Below are 24,504 nucleotides of genomic sequence, written 5' to 3'. Positions count from 1 at the left end.
TAAAAATGTATTGTGAAGATACAACAATGGCCTTAAATAGAAGTTTAAAATTTACTTTAAAACATTCAATAATACTGGTTTGAATTCATTTAAAAATTAAATATTCGGTTTAATTTTATCCTCTACAAGTTATAATGCACTTCCATGTTTGTATTCAGTTGCCTTCGACTAAAACGATGGAAAAGGCAAGATTGATGGCATGAAACTCTATCCTAAGTCACAGACAATTTTAATAACGAGTAAATTAATAAGAGTATTTATTTACAATTATATTATTATTTTTATAGACTATGAGGTTTCAGTCTATATTTTTATTAACAAAATATTTATACTTATTGTATCTTTATGTCCACGCGATATGTAATTGTAAACAAACTTGATATAAGTTTTAAGTATGTTTTTATATACACAAAATTAACAAAAGTACGACATAAGATATCGGTGTGTAAGAGGCGACTAAGGGAGGGCGAAGCATGGGCAGCAGCGTTCCTCTTAAAACATCTTTAAAGCCTATTTGTGGTTGTAAATCCGCCTGCCAAGCGTGGCAACTACTGGCAAAACCCCCTAAGAGGGAGGCCTATGTTCAGCAGTGGACAGTTAAAAGCTGATATGACGATAATGGTATGATCATGCAACTTAGAATGGTAACCAAGTTGGCAGCCCACCTAATGGGAATTGGTAGCCGTCGCCTACAGACATGAACAGTACCATGGACATAACAGTAAAACGGATATAATACTGTGTCGCCTATGATACCCTTCATGCATTGCACTTCCTGAGGACTAAGGTGATATTTCATTATATATTATGTGTAATTGTCTTTGCCTATAAAGCACCCTTCAAGCCGAAACACAGCCATGCAAACGGAACTGCTTCACGACAGAAACATTAATGGGAATGATGATATATACTCCGTATTAGGTATTTTTTTTATAATTTTGATTAATGATTAACTAGTTTTGATATTTTTTTAAAAGTCATAAATAGTAATTATTACAAAATTTATTTTTTGTAAACAGATTATATAAACTTTACTTATCAACACCGATAAATTCAATAAAACACGAGAAAACAGTAAAATTCATTAGGGCGAAAGTCGAGCGATTTACGAATTGTTCTCTCCGAGGCATTGTTCGAAACAAAGACGATTTTTCATCGTGCAGTGTACCTCCGGAATTATAACGGGCCAAATCGAAATTTTAATTGAGAATAAATCTCGACTCGTGATATTGTACGTGCGTAAAATAACACAAACAATAACAATGCTATTTCATATTGTAATGCACAAGTATTAAATTATCAACTCGTACACGTATAAACGTGCAATGCAGGCGTAAATGTGAGATTTATAGTTGAAAAGTTTTAATTTGTTTAGTTTAGATTGCTTAGATTCTAATAACAATTTAATTTAAATATTTATCCCGTGGGTGTCGTAAGAGGCCACTAAGGAAATTTAATAGCTGAGGGATGAGCAGCAGCATCCCTCTTAAACCATCACCAAAAGCCTAATTGCGATTGCCAATTAGCCTGCCAAGCGTGGCAACTACTGGTAAAATCCCTCCTTATGGGGAAAATCTATGTTCAACTGTGGACAGTTAACGGCTGATATGACGACGATGATAAATATTCAGTTTACATTAGAAATTGAACATTATACAATATTTTTGATTTATAAATATTTGTAACTTAATTGTACTTAAAAGATAAGATCATTATCAAGGGATAGAATTACTTAATAATAGCTTATAATAATATTTTCTTATCTAAACCGAAACGAAAAAGTAGAACTACAAAAATAAGCTGTCGAACTCTTTCAGTTATATAGAATAGATTAGATATTTGTAGACAGGTATATTTATATAGATAGTAGATTATAACTTTAACTTGATAATTTTACCTAGTCACATTACAAAGATTGGTAAAAACGTGATCGAACGCCTTGATGAAAAGATTAAATTTTCAAATGGATAAATCCACTTCTCTACAATTGAAATAAAATTTCATTTTGCAATACCCACGTTCGACGAACGCTACACACGAGTACAAAATGCATACACGTAAGTATGCATACCGTAAAACAAAGTGCTGCTAGTTTTACCGATTAAAAATACGAAGGCTCCAAAACATGGAATAAATGGAAATGAAACGAACGGAAACTTTGCGGTTGACTTAACGTTGATTGCCGTAATTTAATTTTATATTTACGAATGGATTGTGAATTGTTTTCAAATTTATTGTAGGAATTGATATATGAAGATTGTTAGCAGTGAAACATTTATGGTTTTATAGTATATAATATGTCGTAATAGAGAAATATCTAATGTCTTTAAATTATGAGACTATTCGAGTTTATGACTCAATGTGTCAGGTAAATAAAAGTAAAAAGTTTGATGAATTTTAATAAATCATAACAGATTTAGACATAATAAAAAAAATCTAGAAATGGTAATAGATTACATATATAGGATATAAAATAAATAAAAATATTGCAGGAAATGAAAACTATAAAACAGCCTGTTCATAATTTTATTATACCGCTGTTTTTTGGACTTGATTGAATATTGTAACCGTCGATTATAGACATGAGTTACTCTATGGATATTACAGAATACATTGCGGTGTTCATAGTACAACATGCACTGCCATTCCTTTGAACTAAAGCGTTATACTTCCGTACTCTGTAATTTAACTGTCATATCTTACTCCGTATATCATGTTTTTATAGAATAATAAAGAGGAAAACATTATAAATTGTTGTTATTATCCATCAAGCGTCATTTAAAAGTCCAAAGGGGTAGATACAAAACCTTGCGTGCTATTTAATGACATCAGAATGTAATTAAGGCCAAAATTAAACGCTATGTAAAATATAGGGAAGCTAACAAACTTACAGAAAATATAGAACTTAGTTTTTGTTATAATAGGGTTATTAAAGTATAATTATTTTTGATTGAAATACATATAGAATAAAATGTAACCAAATTATAATTATATTTCAGGTGATATGAATACCCATAATTTGTTTTGTGTGAAAATGTAATGGGTTTTTTTTTTGTATAAAAATATATGTAAAGAGCGTAGAGCGAAATTGTATTTTTTTTATTTCCCATATAATATTAAGTAAAAATCAATGAAAGAAAAAAGGTATGAAAAAAATCAATGTATAAAAAGAAGTGATGCAATATCACATAGTTTTGTTTCATCGCCATCATTACAACATATTCCCATTTCACTATTGGATATCGAATTTTCCTTACATATGAAAAGGATATTAATTTATCAACATCATGCTTTGTTTACATATCACGATGATTTGGTACCAAGCCATTCCATCATCTATAGTAGGAAAACCCAAAATGAAATTACAGTTTTATTTCGAGATTCCTTTATACCCTTCTCTTTCACAGGTGCATGTTTTATTCCGTTTTGACTTCCTTGGAATGAAAAGGAGGAAGTCACATTGTATTGATGAACGCTGTCAGAGCCGGATTTCAAATATCCGTAGAAAGAAATACTTCGTTACTCTTACTTAGATCTCGTATCTGGGTAAATTCCGGTTCAGTATAAATCAACTAGAATTAGTGGAGGATATAAAATGAAGCCATTTTGAACACACTGGTAATGTGGATCAATTTCTCTATGCAATATCTATAAAATATTAAATGAAACTCTATTTGTTTAAAATATTCTAGGTCGTTTAAAAAGAGACCTAGTTCAGTTGCGACGCTGTTTGTGAATCGCATATCAATATATGAGATATAAAAACACATATGTATTCTGAGAATTAATAGATGTAGCGAAAGGAATTATAGCAGTTTGAACTTGTACATCATCTGCAATACTAATGTATATATTCAGCTATTTATTATTTAATGATTCATATCAGCCTTTAACTGACCACTGCTGAACATAACCCTCATAACCTTAGGGAGTTTTGCCAGTAATTGCGCTTGGCAGATGAATTGGCAACCACAGTTAGGCTTTAGAGATGTAATAAGAGAGACGCTGCTGCCCTTCCCTCGCCCTCCTTTAGTTGTCTCTTACGACACCCATGGGAAAGGCAGCGGTGGCCTATTTTATGTTAGCACTACGCGGTCATCATTCAGCTATTGTTACTATAATATTACATTACCACAGTACAAAAATTACTACCAGTAGCTAAACTATAGATACAAGGGGGAAGGGTTTGTTAGTAATGCGGACTACCAGTCCCATTGCTAGCAATATACCCTGTTAGGTCGACCTCCACGTGGTTCACTTCTGGAAACCATCGTGCTGAATTCTATATGTTTTCATCACGATGAGCTAACTGACCTGCTTTTTCATTCTCATCTATCGTCCCTCACTGGTGCCCTGTCAGGGTATACCATTAGCGCAGGGGGATTGCCAATCCATTATCATCCATTAAAAAAAACCTATAGATACAGGGGGAAGGGATTGTTAGTAATGAAAAGGTTTATTCCCATTGCTATCAGGTCAACCTCTACGTTGTTCCTCCTGGAAACCATCGTGACTAATTTATCGTTAAATTCGTCATGATGGGCTAACTGACCTGCCTTTTCATCCTCTCCATTTATTTTTCACTGGTGCTCAGCCTCGGCCGGGTTACCACTCCACAGTCATCCATTAAAAAACCTATAGTGCATCTATAGGTTTCTTTTTTAGTAAATAAACGTTAACAATTTATCTCCACACACTAAATTACCCCAAAATACTATCTATAACACTATTTCTGGCCATTCTCTAACCTTTTTTCGATATAAATTGTTTGTACGAATTCTGAATCGGAAATTAATCGGAGTCAATTAGGCTACCTACTGCTCCGGAATGGACTCAACTTTTTTATTTAATAAAAGGTTGGCCTAAGAATACAGCTGTAGCCATAGCTAACTATATCTGTCTCGTGAAATACAATGCAGAATTAAGAGTATTAAAATCGGTCCACAATTGACATAAAAATAGGTGGACAGACATTAAAAAATATACTTACATTCGAACATAGAATCTCTCCCTTTGTAAAGTCGGTTAAATAGTTAATAATATTGGAGTGGCGATTAGAATTAATTATAAAATATACAAAGTAAAATAGTAATACTCTAAAAACGCGCATATCAATTTATTTATTGACTCTATTCACCACATTACAAAAAAAAATTGGTATAAAAGGCGGACTTAAGGCTACGAGTAAGTTGCATTCTCTGAAAGTCAACTTTCGCAAAATAGAAATGTAATTATGCGGTAATTTTTTTTTATATAATCGTTGTAAATAAATAGTTTCAAACGTATCTCTCTTGACTCACAAATTATACAACACATATAATGAATATTATATATATATATATATATATATATATATATATATATATATATATATATATATATATATATATATATATATATATATATATATATACACAAATACATTAAACAAACATTACTTATATATACAAATATATATAATATATATCATATACGATAAAACTAATAAAGTAACGATAAAGATCAAATGTGATGATGATGGTGAATTACTTTTACAGCTTTTTTATAAGAGATTGGTAGACTTCTTTCGCTTTTAAAAAAAGTTTTGTTATTTGTTAGACACTATAGAGATATTATACACTAAAGACATATATGAATTTCTTAGACATGTCTTCGAAGATGAAACATCCACTCACATTTTGGGGTGGGTACCAAACACCCAGCCTTTTTTTAAGTACACCTATGGTTTGGAAGCGTGATTATGGAACTGCGAGTGTGTGTGTGTGCGACCTTGTGTTTTTATTTTCTTTATACAACTTAGAATGGCAAACAAGCTGACGCCCATAGACATGAGCAGTACCATGGACATAACAGAATATATTGTGTTTGTGTGTGAGAAATGAGGTAAAGTGTCACTATTAACGATATTATATAGTTCAGACCTAGATGTAAAGTGATTTGTTAGATACAATTACCGTTTTGCGATATTATCAGGGGCACCGTTTTGAACTGTGTTACGGGTAAACTTCGGAGCTTTGACTTTGGACAACTTTTGTATGTAGGTACGTACGTATACTTTGTGTAATCCGATTCAAGTTTGTCATTTCCCGGGTAACTTTTTGACGGGCTGCTTTTAATGGATTATGAAAGTGGTAATGTTTCGAGTGAAAACGATTTTTAATAATACTTAACGCCAGTTATAAAATAAATCAAATTATTTTATTCATATAATTTTAGTACTTAACAAAATCAAAGAATGCCATGATATAATGATATGATGTAGGACTCGATTATTGTATTTATTTACACTATTTTTACAAAAAAAAAAAAAAAAACGATCAACTTTTCAACCGACCAACAAAAAGAAGGAGGTTCCCAATTCGGTTGTATTTTTCATGTTTGTTACCTGATAATTCCGTCAGTTGTAAACTGATTAGAAAAAATATTTATTTATCTAAAAGGATATATTTACAGTAGACTAGTTTTTAAATCAAAATAACTGTCTTTTTTTTTTGTGAAACACAATCGTAATTATTTTTCTGTACAGCATAAATTTAGTTTAATCCCCCAATAGCGGAAGACCTATACTCAGCAGTGGTTAGTAAACGGCTGATATGATGATAGTGATGGTGATGATGATAAATCTAGTACATGTTTATGTTTTGTAAATATATAGCATATTTAGTTTCATTTTATTCTGAACAAATACCACTGTGTGATGAAAACTGTTACATTAGTTAATAAAGAAATATAATAATAATAATACATGCTAACGGCCCACCTGATGGAAAGTGGTAACCGTCGCCTATAGACATGAGCAGTACCGTGGACATAACAGGGTATAACTGTTTCGCCCATGATACCCCCCATGCGTTGCCATTCCTGAGGAGTCAGGTGTTATTCCCCTGTACCCTGTAAATTCATGACATATCCCATCCTTCAAACCGAAACACAGCCGTGCAAACACAATTGCTTCACGGTAGAAAGTTTAATCTCAAATAACAAGTCTAAAAAGAAGAATTAAAAGATATCACGTTACAAAAAAAAAACACTGCATTGAAAAGTAGTCGCAATTTATTGTAAAACTTTTATAACGAATTCGAAGTCCTTTTTAATTCAAAAAGTCTTCCCCCCGCCCTCTTTTCTTGATTCCCATTTTCCATTTAATTAATTAAAATAAGATAAGTAAAAGTTTATGTAACTTTTGCTTGTTAAAGATGGTAGGTACGAACTTTTATAGGAATAAAGTAACAAATACATTTAGCTTTAAAAAAAGGAATGAAAATAGGCAACGTCAATCGTGAAAAAAAAAAACAATGATGAATGTAAACATGTTTCTTAGACACATTAAGATTAAATATTTGAATTTCGCGTGTGGTTTCAGTAGAGAATAGGCCACCTCTTCCTTTCCCGTGGGTGTCGTAAGACGCGACTAAGGGAGGGCAAGGGATGGGCAGTCAGTGTCCCTCTGAAAATATCTTTAAAGCCTAACTGCCAATCTATCTGCCAGGTGTGACAACTACTGGCAAAACCCCCCTAGGAAGAGGCTTATGTTCAACAGTGGACAGTTAAAGGCCGAGTAGTACGAACGAGTAGTACGAATAAATTTTGCTTCATACAAGCAATTTTTGCTCCGTAAAAAACACGACTTTAATTATATTCTAAAATTAATATGGAATAAATTGGAGAAATAATTATTAAAATCAATTCAAAATGCGTAACTTAATCACATAATATATCAAAAAAATACAAGTAAATTAAGAATCTTCCTCTTTTCGATGTAGCTTAAACATCTATTCTAATATTCCTTAATATTTTAAATAAATATTTTTAATAAAGGTGCTTAACGCGATGTAAGTCTTTACAGGTAAATAGTACCTACATACATGCTTGTTTATTGCCGACGTATTTTAAAAATAACCACTAAACACAATCAGTTTGTGTGAAATAAAAGAAACATCGATACATTTATGGCTTAAAAATAATCAACGATATTGTTTCCTGCATTACTCGTGCGTTGGTGGCAATTGTTTGCAATAGCATTTGATTTATTATTTTCGTTCCGTTTCCTATTGCAAAAGTAGGTTAATCAGTAGTGCAAACGATAATAAATATTTCAGTATAATCTTAGATAATCTTGTACGTTGTAATGCAATGAGCAATTTCTAAAACATATTTTTGTTCCATTTTGTCTAAACAACGAATTTATTCTATTAGCATGACTACTTGTTGAGCATGGACTTCTTCATCTCTCTTCTCATAAAAGGGGGATATATCCCTGTTGCTATTGGGATAAACAATAAATTCAAAATTGTTTATTGATTAACTACTGGTAGAGAATGTCATCAGGCATTAAGTCCGCCCTGTAGACATTTTCCAATGTGTGCAAAAGTATAAATAAATAAATTTACTGAGTAATTATATATATATATATATATATATATATATATATATATATATATATATATATATATATATATGTATGTGTCTATACTCATATACTTAAATGATGTCTGTTTTATATATTGTAGTCCCGTGAGTGTCGTAAGAAGCGACTAAGGGAGGGTGACGGATAGGCAGCAGCGTCCCTCTAAACATTCAGAGGTTGCCAATTCGTCTGCCGTAGTAACTACTTGCAAAATCCTCCAAGAGGAAGGCTTATGTCCAGCAGTGGACAGTTAAAGACTGGTATGATGATGATGATGATGAAGTAAATTTTTAGATAATCTGCTTATAACTTTATTAAACTACTGTTAGTATATTTTTTACAATGGCTACACCAAATGAATTCATAGTGTATATATTTGTTGTATTTGAAACAGTCTGTGGCGACGAATCAGTTTAATTAAAACGAGCCATATCGGTTGCTTTTAACCAAAATATTGTGGAATTATGCGGTGGTTAGCTTAGATACCAATTAGGCGTTACGGTCGTTGGAGATATTAATTATTAAATGGAGGTTTATCTGTCTGTTTCTATTATTTTACTAGGCAATTATACAATTGATACCAATGTTATATAAGTAAGTTTGGTTGTTTATTTTTTGAGGAATTCTGTACGACAATTGAAATCACTGCTCCTTATTTCTCTTTTGTAAATTTTATTATAAAACACACGTTAGTTATATAAGAAAGACAGAAAGGAAGAGAGAGAGTGAGAGAAAAGAGTGTTGCTATATTTAAAAATATATTTTGTAAATATCTATTGTTGCTATTCCCAAAAATTTATTAACCTTTGGCTGTTGTTGGTTTTAAGTACCTCTTTTCAAAGAGTCAGAAAACCTATTATAATCATTAAAAATTGTGTCTTTCAAAAAAATTGGCTACAATTGTGACAAAACTAATTATTATGATTTAAAAACTGAACTACTAAGCTGCATTTGATAAAATTTCCACGATATATTATTTCAGATAAAAAAAAGAATTATCCATATCAGTTCAGAACTAATGGAGTTATGAGGTAATAAATAAAACAAATACAACCGTATTGAGAACTTCCTTTTTTTTTTAAGTTGGTTCAATATATATGTAAACAAAAATAATTTTATACCAAAAGTGGTAAGAGCTAATAGATACTAAGAAGTCAGTTCGTTCACAAAACAGACTCTGTCGGGAACCTTATAGCACTAGCACGTTCTTTCAAGACAAGTAATGTATTTAAATTAGGGTCGAGTGCACGGCTCCTTGTCGTAAATTTGTGGCGCCCCCTGCACACCGTTTGTGGAGATAATGAAAACAAAATGACCCGACCTGTGGGTGAAGGCCGCTACGAAAACTATGCACTTGGGAGATATTTTTAAAATTGTTTATATTAGTTACTCGGAGTAAAAAATTTAATAAAGTGGATTGTTACTAATAATGATTAGTGGTCTTGGTAGTAATATACTCTGTTAGATCGACCTTCATGCGGTCTCCTTGGGAAACACTGTTGAATTTTGGTTAATTTCTCATGGTGGGTTAACTGATCTGACTTTATGGCAGGTATCGCTTTATTTAACATCTTACCAATAATCTAATAATCCCATCAGCGCAAACCAATAGTATAAATAAGGTTATACTCCATATACATAGATATGAAAACACTGTGTACATCACAAACGATAATGTTTCCAAAATTGGTCAAATTAGAGCTAATTCTTGAGATTTTTATTACAAAAAGGAATAGTGAGTTAGTTTAGTCTAATCAATATTAAACTCAGATAGAACTAGAACCTTCAGAATCGTGTATAATATACATAAGTTATGAAAGTAGAAGATGTAACACATACGTACATGATTATAATGACTATTCTTTAGGAAAAAAAATTAACTAATTGGTACGGCTTTAGACCTTCAGGGCTGTGTTATACAGTTCATCACAATACAGGAGATTCTAACACAAAATCAAGGCAAATAATATTATGTATCTAACCACAAATCAAATTCATTAACAACTAGACATGTTAATTAATAATAAATAGCACTAATATGAAAACCGTAATTCGATAGCATGTTGTCATTTTGTGTAAATTGATGTACTCTCACTGGGACGTTAATTACTGTATGTTATTAATATCAATTTCATTAATTTAATGTTATATAAGATACTGGTAAAAACATGAGAAAATTTGAAAACCTCGCCGTGTGATTTCGACATAGAATGGGCCGTATCGTAAGAGGCGATTAAGGAAACTTAATGGACGATAGATGAGTAACAGTGGCAACAAAAGCTTAATTACGATTGCCAACCCGCCTGCCAAGCGTGGTAACTACTAGAAAAATCCTCTATATGGGGGGGGGGGGGATCTATGTTCAGTTAACGACTGATACGATGATGATGATTTGAAAACGTCTATGTATTTATCATGTTATTATATATATCCTAATAATATTATAAATGTGTGTATCAAGAAATTTGTATGATTGTTACTCAATTACGTTTAAATAGTTGAACGGAGTTGAATGAAATTTGGAAGACGGGTAGGTTATTTTCTAAATTACCACATTGAAGACTTTATATACTAAGTTTACTGGGTACAGAGGAATAACACCTGAGTCCTCAGGAATGGCAACGCATGGGGGGTATCATGGGCGAAACAGTACAATCTGTTATGTCCATGGTACTGCTCATGTCTATAGACGACGGTTACCATTTTCCATCAGGTGGGCCGTCAGCTTGTTTGCCATTCTAAGTAGTATAAAAAATATATACTAATTCACGTAGTAAAAGTCGTAGTATACTGTTTCTATCTTTAGAAAAGTTTAGAAGATATATTTACCTATCTGTACACGAATAAAGTTTATTTCTTAAAATGAAAGTCTTACAATTCGGAGAGTGACATCTGTAGAGTCTGTTACTCTTATTAAAAGGTCTAATTCCAAAACGTTCAAGGGGAAATTATGAACTGTATCTACAAATTTTTGTATAGGTTTACGAAAATATATTTACTATAACTAGTATATATAATATTTACTTAGCCATTTCTATGCTTTGCAAAAATTTCCCTTTCATATCCAAACTCATTTAGGTTCTAACGATTCACCAAATCGCTGAAGTTCGAACGTTACCTATCAGTTCTGTAATATTACAAAGCGATGGCGTCGCGTGATCATGGCCTATATCTTGTGGTGACCTTAATGTACACGCAAATCTGTTCACGTCTTTATTAACTATAACTCATATATTCATATTTATTACTACCAATAAACGAGATTAGATGTAGGATTTACTAGTAAATAGCTATCGAAGGCGTAATAACTTATTGTTTGAACACAACAATATGATCGAAAAAAAACTAAATCGCTTCGTTCAAGTAGGCAATAGACAAGTTGTTGATATTGGGAATATTGTAATGTACTATTGGAATTCGGAAGTGACATATCTACTGTAGTCAGCCTACTTAGAATAAAAACAAGTATTTTTATATTAGCTGTATCCCGCAACTTTGCCCGCGTGAATTAGTGTATAAAGTATCAAACGATATTCCGCGGCATTATCTTATGTGGTAAGTTAGATTATAATCTACCCGTGTCACAAATTTTGTTTAAAGTTGTTTAATTAGTTTTTAAGTAGAAGAGTAAGAAATATCCAAATCATTCAACCATTTCTAAGGAGGAATCCTTACAAATTTTTGCATTTATAGCATTATAAGGTTTCACTATTGCCTTTGTCCGCGTGACTGGTATATGAATTCAAAATTAACCTCCATAGAAATTGATAAATACAGTTTTTAATAAAAAAAAATTAAAAAAAACTGAATAATAATAAAATATAATATATCGAGTCAACAGACGGCTCTTTTATTCAAATTTAATATAATTTATACATAATATTATAAAAAAAAGAACGGTATATATTTATAAACAATATGTTTATTGACAGAAAAGAAAATTTTAATTAAAAGTAGCCTATTCTTTTTCATTTTGGTATACACATAATATATGGGATATTTCTTGTATACCAAATTTCATAGTGATTGGTTAAGCCGTCAAGGCGCTATAAGATAACAAACAAACAAACTCACTTTCACATTTATAATATTAGTAAAGACTTGTATAAAGTAGGTTAAGTACTAGACATCTGTAGTATAAAGCCTTCAAGAAAATGATACGATACATTGAAACACAAACACAGCGATTAATGACAATAACAATAACATGGACGATATATGAGTATAATACATATATAAACATATATTTTACCAGAGGTAGACTTTGTACAACCAGAGAGAGACTGTACAAAATTCGTTTGCTTGAGCACCTCTGTCCCTTTCGTGTTTCTACAGTGAAGCAGTTGTGTTTACATGAATTTACAGGGTACAGAGGAATAACACCTGAGTCCTCAGGAATAGTAACGCATGGGGGGTATCATGGGCAAAATAGTATACTCTGTTATGTCCATGGTACTGCTCATGTTCATAGGCGACGGTTACCACATTTCCATCAGGTTGGCCGTCAGCGTGTTTATCATTCTAAGTTGTATAATAAAAGATTACCGTCTATGTGTTTGTATATATATATATATATATATATATATATATATATATATATATATATATATATATATATATATATATATATATATATATATATATATATATATATTGGCCCCATATTTATATTGTATTATAAAATATTCCATTTATAAAAAATTGCTGAGTTCTTTAGGGATCATTAACGTGTTACATTGCAGTGCCGCTTTAGCGCCGCAGCGACCTTGGAATATGGTTAAATCAATATCATACTGATAGTTCTAGTGCAGTTAGCGGTTTAACGTCGAGTTAGCACTGCCACAGACTGAATAATATTTCAGTGTTCAGACAACCGAAATATTTCATAGACAAACCATAGTGCGATGTTTTGGTAAGAAACTACATAAGGCTTAGAATAATAGAGGACATACATATAGTGAGTGAAATCTCACTAGCTTTTTCCCGTTACTTTGTATGCGTGTATTTCGGAAGTAGATGGTCACTTCTAGATGGCGTATATAAGACACACCAGATTTCAAGTATGACCTTCAGAAATACAACTGTGAAAAGAGCATTCAGTTTAGTAATTTTTGCTAGACAAAAATTTTAAAAATGATTTTTTTTGATTTTGTTCCTCTTATATATATACACATACGAGGTTTGTCCGGAAAGTACGTATATAAAAATTTTATTTTACAATTATTCAGGTAAATCAATTTTATCCCCTTCAAAGTACTCCCCCTGTGACATAATGCACTTGTGCCAACGCCGTTTCCACTGTGAGAAGGCTCCTTGAAAGTCCTCTGGTTGTAGGTTTCTCAGCTGCCCCGTCGTAGCTTTTTTTATCTCATTTATGTCCCCCAAATGCCGCCCCCGAAGTACCAATTTGGTTTTTGGGAACAAGAAGAAGTCACACGGGGCCAAATCCGGCGAATAGGGGGGGTGTTCGGTCACCGTAATGGAATTTTTACTCAAAAACTCACGGACAACAAGAGAGGTGTGGGCAGGGGCATTGTCGTGGTGAAGAATCCAACGCCCCTCTCGCGCCAATTCTGGACGAACTCGTGCCACACGAGCTTTAAGGCGTCTGAGCACATCGACGTAGAATTTTCCATCAACTGTCTTTCCACGTTTTCGTCGGAATGTGAAGTGGAAGGACGTCCTGAACGTGGGTCATCTTGAACGCTTATATATATACAGCATATATATATATATATATATATATATATATATATATATATATATATATATATATATATATATATATATATATATATATATATTTTATTTAAATATTTCTTATGTGAAGACATCGTCTAGTACAATTTTATAATATAATACGAAATTTCATACAATATATATTACTTACTTAGTGACTACCAAAATTATAATTTTCCATATTATTTTTTGTATCTCTGCATTATTTTCACTAAACAAATTTAAACCGATTTTGATAATTCCTTTTACAATCAATAGGGCTTACTACTATTAATGTAATATTAATTTATCATTACAAAGTTCACTGCTTCTTGTGGTGCAAAATATTATATTAATTTTGGCCGTGTCGTGCCACCATTTGTCGTGACAAGAATATAGTATTCTTGTATTCGTTTATTTTATCTGTGGTGACATTGTTTTCACCCTTGCGAAGGGTGGCAAAGAACTTGGAGGGTTCCAAAAAACTTGTTCGACGGCTGTGCAGCGTTGGACAAGTTGTGTTCTAGTTAAGAAGTTGTTTATTGTTATTCCTCACGAATGGTGGTGTGAGATTTCAATATAATTCATGTAAAATTTGGTAGATAACAATGCTTGTAACAATGATTGTAAATAAAAATATTAAATTATGCATGAAATTTTCCTTACGTATATTTCTTTTCAAACGACTTTACAGTTTTTAATTGCTCATATTTTGTTGTTTACAATTAAAACAAGTCATTGCGATAAATTAAAGACGCAAAAATATTATATACTTACATTTTATGAATGGCTTTCTATTCTAGCTACTATATTATGGTTATATTAATAAAAGAGCAATCGATAAAAACTCGAGTATCGTTATAAATTTTGAAATTATTGTTATTCTAGTATTTGGTTATGATAATAATGGCGTAAAATTCAAATTTCGAATGCGTTTAAAAATGAAAACATGGCTACATACCTTTTTTAAGTCCTTGTTGATATCGGTGTCGTCCGCTTTTCTCTTCTCGCATGAAAGTATACAATTTTTCCCATTGTCTTTTTCACCCTGCAACAAAAGATAGCTTCTGTTAGTTTAATTTAAAAATAACATATATTTTGATATTTGAAACATGATCAAGGTTAATTATATGGGAAATCGGCGTACATTTAATACTATAGTGTAAGCTTCCGATAACATGGCTAAACTTAGGGTTATCTCTTAAATTAAAACATTATGTCTTAATATTATTAAAATATATTATTTGCAACTAGTAATTTAATTAAACTGTCTGAATATGCATAAAGATAATATGAATAATAAGCATAAAGTAAATCAATAAGTCATTTAAGAGTCGGCACTGTCCTTATGTAGACGAAACTTTGACAGTTAATCTATGCAACCTAGAGGTATCAACACAATAAAATAAATGAATATATTATACACTATATTGGACAGAGGTATATCTCTATCCAACATATCGACATCATAGGTATCATAAGAGACTTATCAACTTATTAGCGTAAAATTTTCAAATTTAATGAACTGGTTACATAGAATTTATATATACATTTTTATTTGTAGTAACGCGGGCCAGTGAATTACTGAAATGAATTCCCGCCAAATTACTCTTTCTTTGTGTTGTAGCAGTCATAGCCGAAATGATGAGGCAAAGGAAATAAAACATATGCACAACCGTATTCAAAAGGTAATGTTTTAATATTATGTTTATTGATATTTGTTTTTTTTTTTGTATTATTTTAATACGGAATAAATATAGGTTATATTAATGGATATTATTTTAAGTTTTGGTGGCATATTTTTGTTTATACATTAACCTCTGTTTAACATGTTTGTAATATTTATTACTTAAATTATTATTATTAATTAGACGAATTCATTATTACAAAAGAAAATGGGGCTTCGCTTGGTTAAGACCAATTATCTTTTTTTTTACTTTTCACTTTTTTTACTACTATGTTTTTGATTTTGTTATTAAATCCAATTATTTAGTTAAAATTACTTACTCCATTTCTCTTTTGATACAAACTAGGTACTTATATTTTACGACGACAGAAAAAGCGGATTGGCATTGAGCAATTTCGTCAATGCCTACAGCTGAATACCAAGAATACATTTGAGATATTCCATTAGTCCACGTGTTTCTGAGTTATTGCATTAATATAGAATTTCATTTATTCTGGAATCCCCTGGAAGGGAGGAGGGGGCAGGCATTCTTCGTCCATACCTGTCCGTGCCTCGGATTTCAATCGAGACAGATAAAACGCACCGCGTCACTGGCACTTCGTGATTTTTTTTTCATTAAACGAGACAAAGTAACAAAGCACTCAATGCCAAATATATTTTGAATTATAAATATAAATGTTTGTGACAAAACTCAAGATATTTCATTTATTAAATTTCATATGCAGAGGAATCCTGATCCTAAATACATATGATATTTTATACATAAATATAAAAAATACTAGTGTGATAACAGGCATAATATAACATAAATAAAAAAGGTTTACAATGTTTTCTTTGTCTATTATTTGTGTACAATGCAAAAAAAAAAAACAATAAATGAAATTAAAACAATTAAATAACCCTTGAAACGCTTGAATAGATTTTCATAAATTGTAGGTTAAGAACCATTTCGATCACGTAAAACTTTGAATAACTTTGAAACAACAAACAGCATCATAATCGGTCCATTCGTTAACACACACAGCCAGACATACAGATACATAGACGCTTTAAATTTACATCACATCCTCTTTCTGCATCTGGGGCTTTATACAAGGAATGCAAGGTTTAAACGAATTTAAAATTCGATTTATAAAAATTTTGACATTAATGTAATACGTTACGTCATCTCTGATATTAAAACTAGAGGTTTCAACAAAATCACGTGAAGTGATAAAAAAAAAGAGTGTATGAGTTTAATAAAATACAAACAATCACAACACTACACATGAATCAAATAAACATAAGCCCTGCCAGGACAGCTGCACACAACAAATGCACAATTAGCAAGCAAAACAAACATTCCACCGTTGATTGCGCAGCGTACGCACTAGTGCAGTTAGCGTTCACTTCACTACCAACTGTCACGATAGGGTTGCCACTCATTTGACTTGCTTTATTTACACGACTGTTTGATTAGTGTTTGATAAAAAAAAAACAGGTTGTTTTTTTATGGGGCAATTTTTTTTCTTCGAAACAGTGTTATTTAGTGTAGTGTTACCGCAGTCCAGAATATACGAGTATATAGTAATATCATAGACTATATAATTGTCTATGGTAATACTGGTCGAGGGATGGGCAACAGCGTTCGCCTTAAAACATCACCAAAGCCTAACTGTGGTAGCCAATCTGCCTGTCAAGTGTAGTAAGTACTGGCAAAATCTTGTGTATCTAATATAACATTGCAAACATATTCATAACTAGAGGGAGACTTTGTACAAAAGTCGATTGCTTGGGTACCTCTGTCCCATCCGTGTTTCAACCGTAAAGCAGTTGTGTTTGCATGGCTGTGTTTCGGTTTGAAGGGTGGAATATGGCGTGAATTTACTAGGTACAGAGGAATAACACCTAAATCCTCAGAAATGGCAACGTGTGGGGGGTATCATGGGCGAAACAGTATACTCTGTTGTGTCCATGGTACTGTTCATGTCTATAGGCGACGGTTACCACTTTCCATCAGGTGGGCCGTCAGCTTGTTTGCCATTCTAAATTAAATAAAAAAAAAAACTTTTATCTATAAATAAAACACTTCCCTTATTTGTTTAAACATTCTTGATTAACTTGAACAAACATTGATGTATTTGGGCTTTCATTTCATGTAATGAACCTTTAAAATAAACACGCTTTCAAATCTAAATCCCATCAATTTTTTTTTATTTACATCACATTCGTAATTAATTCTCTCTTGATGGCAAATATTAGTAATATTACCTACTTTGTACTTCTCTGTCTGTGAATGTAGAAGTATGTATATGTATATTTTACTAGCTGCTTGCTCCGGCTTCACACGGGTGTACTATCATTATCATTATCAGAATAAGGTTTGTTTTGATAATTATAAACGCAATCAAAAAAAAAATAGTGTAGTCATTCTGAAAAGATATATTTAGTTTGACGTATTGACTTATTAAAACCTCTCAAAGAGTTGGCTTTATTTCGAATCTAATTACACATAAAATAACTAATTAGGTTTGATTATAATGGAATAAAATTTAAATAGTTAAAGGTAAAAAATTTCCTTAAGATCACTGCCAGCTGGTAGCTGGTATTTTTAGTTATTATTTGGCAATTGATTTATATTTATATACATTTAGAGTTTTATAAATTAATGAATACTAAATTTGAGCTGCGTAAAGGACATTATCAGCAACTCACGACGAGATCGATGGCAAAATATTAGTGGAATAACATTAAGGAAAATCGACACCGCCATCTTCGCGGGGTTTCCAACAAAATGGCCTCAAGTGTTATTTGTATGGGTATCATCAATAACTATGAATGATAGGGTCTCGAATAGAACAGGCCCACCCAATACCGTATCTGGATAGAAGTAATATGTAGCTCTCGTGCGTCACGCTTGGCCCAGAATGTAATGATTTATTATTGCGCCTCGAATGAGGATGTTAACAATTTTTATTTTACTTATCCGTTGTTATCTACGTTGGCATTATTGTGTTGAGGCTTTAAGAAACAGTTCTATTTTTAAATGTTAAACTGTTAACATTATTTTTATTTAATTTGAAAATCGAACGTTTCGTTTTGTTAAATTAAAAGTATATTAAATATTTTTAAGACACTCTATGGACTAATTTAAGAGAAATATTTTATATAATTTTTCGATACCAAAAATAAAATGTAAAACTACCCGTGAAAATAACAATAATTTAGGAACTACTGATGTAAACGTTTATACGTATTCTGTACAATAGTTTATATTGTACGTAAATATTTATACTTGATATTTTGTACGTTAATTCCTCGATACAAAACAGATATGGAAGAGTAAATATGTTGAAAGCATTTACGTCATAAACCCGTCTGACTCACTAGACGCGGTAGTGTAAACGTAGACTATTATAAAACTGTAACGAAGGCGAACTAACTAAAGCATTATATAACTATACTAGGTGTATCCCGCGTCTTCACTTGTGTAAATCATCATACTCATCATATTTATCTCATAACAGTCGTTATACGTCCACTGCTGAACATAGACCTCCCACATAGACTGCCATAAGGAACGGTCTTGAGTCACTTTCATCCTTCGACTCCCTGCAATGTGTTTGAGGTCATCACTCCATCTAGTGGAAGGTCGTTCTACATTGCTAACAATGCTACATTTTCCCAATTGGTTGTCGGTTTTTTGAGCTATGTGACCAGCCCAATGCCACTTCAGCTTGCTTTTCCTTCGAGCTTTCTCCCACGCACAACCACTCTTTGGAATCAATTTCCAGCAGCAGTATTTCCGAACCGATACGACATCATAACCTTCAAGAAAAGAGCATATTCCTTTTTTAAAAGGCCGGCAGCACACCTGCAATGCCGTTGGTGTTGTGGGTGATCATGGGCGGCGATAGTCACTTACTATCAGGTGAGGTGCACGCTCGTTTGCCCCTTGTGTTGTAAAAAATAAAAAAAAAAAGCTATGTCGTTCACTTCTTTTGCCTTTCCATAGCTCGCTAAGTAACTTGTAGTTTTTGCATACGTTTTGCATAGGGGTAACCGTGTAGGGCCATGTTTCGGTTTCATAGGTCATCATTGGCAACATGCATTGGTTAAAGATCTTCGTTTTCAAACTTGTGAGATATTTTGCATGCATTTGTCGTTTGTAAAAAGATGTAGTGCAGTTTTCCAAATGCTGCCCCGCAGAGTTGAAATTGTTGGTTGGCCTTTTAATCATTAATCAGTACATATGTACATACATTTACGATATAACCTGCATAGGTAGATGTACTAAATATTCATACTATATATATATATATATATATATATATATATATATATATATATATATATATATATATATATATATATATATATATATATATATATATATATATATATATATATATATATATATATATATATATATATATATATATATTACTGCCTACCCTAATGCCTGCCTGGTAGGCAGAAACAATGGAACGCCAAATGCTTCGATTCAAACAAAACCTCTTTCGCTTCTTCCACATTCATCAATCTATATTTGTTGTGTATATATCTGTTACGTGATATCTTCTCATTGGCGAAAAATTGTTTAACCAGAACTTAAATATTTCAAACCGATTTTGATTTTTTTTTCAATCGATAGAGTCGACTGCTGTTTTGAACTTAGTTACATCGATTTTGACACGTTTGTAACTATATTTTTTTTTTGTTAAATAAAGTGTGAATTTTTAACTCCATTAAATAGAGCTTTATTTCTTGAGTTTCATTTCATTCATGCTAAAGTCCAAAGTAACAGGAAAAGCGCCTACTGGAGCTACGATCGATCGCTACATGTCTACAGGCCGCTACGCGCGTAGACGTAACCAACACTACGAAGAGACAGGCGTTGAGCTACATTCAAAATATGTATAGGGTACTAGCAATCCGTCTCAGCTTTGCACGGGTACAAATTGTATATAGATAGATAGATACTCTTTATTGTTTCCTCCAAAAGATTACAATAGTAAACTTATTATAAATATAAATAATTACAAGAAATAATCACAATGAGAAATCAATAGGCGACCTTATCGCTAAAAGTGATTCCTTCCAGGCAACCTTTGGATGAAGAGGAACAATTAGAGCAAATTCTGTAAAATGCGAGTATATATGAATAATAGCGAAGCTCATATCAGAATTCGTTGCGCGGTTTAGAAGAGATGAAACATAGAAACGCGGACAGTGATAATTTTAGGTAAGGACTCCAAAATATTCAGAGAATATCATTGAAATCATTTGAATATAAAACAATTCTTAAGTTTTATGTTAATACTAGTGATGCGGTTTGGGTTCGCACGGGAAGGTAGATATTTCTATATTAATATATAGCCTATATAGCTCGCTAATAATTTAGCTTTCTATAGGTATAAGAATTTTTAAAATCGGTTGAGTACTTTTTAAGTTAATCCATTACAAACAAAAAAACAATCAAATTTTTCCTCTTTATAACATTAAGTATACATATTGTACGTATATATTTAAATACGGGTCAATATTTATTACATATAATAATCTTGTTGCCTGAAATAAAACAAAATTAATAAAAATTACTATAGATTTGGTACAAATTAAATAATAGTATTTTGGCTTCGTAGCTTTTAATATAAGTAATATACAGATGGTAGTAAATCATGTCTGAACTCCATATAAGTCCGCCATTACTGTGCTCTAAAACAAGCCACACTGTCGAGCCAAGTACCACAGTGCCGAGCTGCAAGTGGGTAATAAAATATTAATAAAACCAGCACGTGTAGATAAGCGAGGATTAATTAAACTTCCTTGAATTTTGGTGAGTGACTTCAAATGTAATTCGAGTATTCTAATTTTAAAATGAATTTATAAAACATATCGATGAATGGCCAGGTATCTTGTAAATGAGATTGAAATTATTTGAATCTAGAACGCGGCAAACATGCACTGTTCATGTGTGAAAATCATATTTGTTTTTTGGAAGTTCCACTTTGTCAAGCCACATAGTGTCAATGCTAAAATATTAATAAAATCAGTACGTTTAGATATACGGGGATTATACAGGGAATTTCACAATTTTTTTTAAACGAATTGATAAAATGCATAAAATGATAATTGACGAGGTGTCTTAAAAATCATCATTATCTTCAGTCCACTGCAATCTACTGTTAGACATAGGCCTCTCCAAAAGTACACCACTATGTATGGTCCTATGCTTTATGCATTTAATTGTTCCTAGCAACTTCGGAAATCTGCGTGCCATCTTGCTAGAGGGCGCCCTACATTAAGTCTGTCTAAACGCAGTCATATCAAGGGATAAGGGGTGAATAAAGAAAAATACCTACTTACCGTTAATTAGAAACTGTTTATTATATAGTCGTTATATTTTTTTTTTTATAATTTTTATAAGAATATTTTACTATATATGACTACAAATGACATTGCCTGTTTAGAAATGAAGGCACATTTTTTTTATTAAAACGCGGTCTATTTTTTACGTCAGAGATTGTGTACCTAGGGGTCTTTTTCTTATATATCAATAAGATTAATTAAACTTTCGTACATTTTGTTGAGTGCCGCGAACATCTCTTCGTAAAATACTCATCGTTCCGTCGAAAACTTTTAATTGAAAGCCTACTGACCCCGTCGGCGGATTGATGATAGATACGACGTTGTAAAGTTTACATCGTGACAAATTGAGATAAATTGTGATCAGATTAGTTCAACTCTTCGATGAGGCGAGATAAAGCGATCTTTACACAACTGCGAAATAATGGAGAGTAATGTTTTTTGTCGCCGTCGCTTTTGTTTCTTCGTGTGTTTTGTAATGTGGGCCGTCAGCTTGTTTGCTTATTCTTAGTTGTATAAAAAAAGTCACCGAATGTACCCCGGCATAGAATGCAGTGCCCCTACCTTTCCCGTGGGTGCCGTTAGAGGCGATTAAGGGAGAGCGAGAGATGGGCAGCAGCGTCCCTCTTAAAACATCTCTAAAAGCCTTATTGCGGTTGCCACGCCCGCCAAGCGTTGCTACTATTGGCAAAACTCCCCTTATGGGAAGGCTTATGTCCAGCAGTGGACAGTTAACGGCTGAAATAATAATAAAAGTAATAATGGTTTTTTGACGTATTGTACACATGTAGTCTGCGTGGGTAGATACCTGTCCAATTCGTATTTTAGTTACCTAAAAGCCATCCATGTATATTTGTTTTTAATAGGTGAATATGAAATGGTGACCCCGCCTGTGTTATTGAAATACATAAGCTCTGAGAGATGATAGGTGAGGGTGAAGTAGGTCAGTTGGCCTTCCTCTTAAAACATTATCAAAAACCTAACTGCGATTGCTAACCCATCTGCCAAGCGTGGCAATAACTAGCAAAACATTTTTTTTTGTGGAAAAAACCTTTGTCCAGCTGTGGACAGTTTGAAATCGGTTAAAAAGTAACGATTTAATCATAACCAATTTGTAAATACTGTTACCGCAAGGAAAAGTAGTTGATTACATACATACTACATATATATCACGTCTGTATTTCATTGGGGGTAGGCAGAAACTATGTATAAAGTAATAAACTCATTTATAAATTTAATTCTTATAGTAAATGACGCCTATCCATTGTACATTACAAGAGACAAAATACTCTATAAATCTTTTTGCTATGATATAATTTATAGGCGCTATTAGTTTTTCACTTTATTTCCGTGAAATTATTGTTATTATACTAGTTTGTACCTGCAACTTCATCCACGTGACCAGAATATAATTACTGACTGGGATAAGAAGTAAATTATAGCCTTCTCTTTTTTATATATTTTATTTAGATAGGGACTAAATTCCCCATTGCTAACAATCCTTTCCGCCCAAGGAAGGTCAGTTAGCCCATAGTATTATATAAAATATTTTAATATATAAGTATAGTAATATTATATAAATTCTGAATCATTTTTTATATTTAAGTAAGCAATTTGTTACACTATAATTTAGGTCTGTGGGGTAACTTGTCAATGGCAGGTGGTGGACGGCAGGCTCGAGTTCTCCCTGACCATAAACTAGTACTGTTCGCCTCTCGTACTACAACTGACCTATAGTTCCCGGGGGCGTCGTTTATTTTAACGGGTCCGTGTTCCAAGTTTCCTGGGATATTAGGGTTCAGCCACGAAACAAGCGGTGGCGGAGCGATAGCGGTGGCGGAGTGATGGCGATGACGGGACTCGAGACGGTCGGAGAGCTACCGATGATATATATTTCTGACACAGGAGGTGTGCTAGTACTTTTATATTATATAATAATAATAATTCTTTTTTACTAGAGGGAGACTTCTAAAAAAGTCGTTTGCTTGAGCACCTCTGTCCCATTCGTGTTTCTACCGTGAAGCAGTTGTGTTAGCATGACTGTGTTTCGGTTTGAAGGATGGGATATGGCAGTGAATTTACAGGGTACAGAGTAATAACACATAAGGTCCCGAGTCCTCAGGAATGGCAATGCATGGGGAGTATTATGGGCGAAACAGTATACTCTGTTATGTCCATGGTACTGCTCAGGTCTATAGGCGACGGTTACCACTTTCCATCAAGTGGGCCGTCAACTTGTTTGCCATTATTAGTTGCATAAAAAATATTACCGTCATCATCTTCCTATCTTTATCTCAATCATTTGGGGTCGGCGTAATATGATTTTATCCATATTACAAAAAGA

General features: G+C 32.5%; 1 protein-coding gene across 4 annotated transcripts in view; it reads right to left on the bottom strand.

Moving 5' to 3' along the window:
* The window catches only part of LOC113516693 (pseudouridylate synthase RPUSD2-like), a 555,256-nt gene that overhangs the window by 27,515 nt on the left and 503,237 nt on the right, over positions 1 to 24,504 (bottom strand). For all 4 annotated transcript variants that reach the window (XM_052901886.1, XM_052901887.1, XM_052901888.1 and 1 more), the window contains one exon: positions 15,087 to 15,173. In XM_052901886.1, coding sequence (XP_052757846.1) covers positions 15,087 to 15,173 — 87 coding nt within the window. The remainder of the gene's footprint in view (positions 1 to 15,086; positions 15,174 to 24,504) is intronic.

Source organism: Galleria mellonella, unplaced genomic scaffold (assembly GCF_026898425.1).
Source record: "Galleria mellonella isolate WM207_F2 unplaced genomic scaffold, CSIRO_AGI_GalMel_v1 utg83, whole genome shotgun sequence".
Taxonomy (NCBI): Eukaryota; Metazoa; Arthropoda; class Insecta; order Lepidoptera; family Pyralidae; genus Galleria; species Galleria mellonella.
The sequence above is the reverse complement of the archived record's forward strand: the minus strand, read 5'-3'. Positions and strand labels throughout refer to the sequence as shown.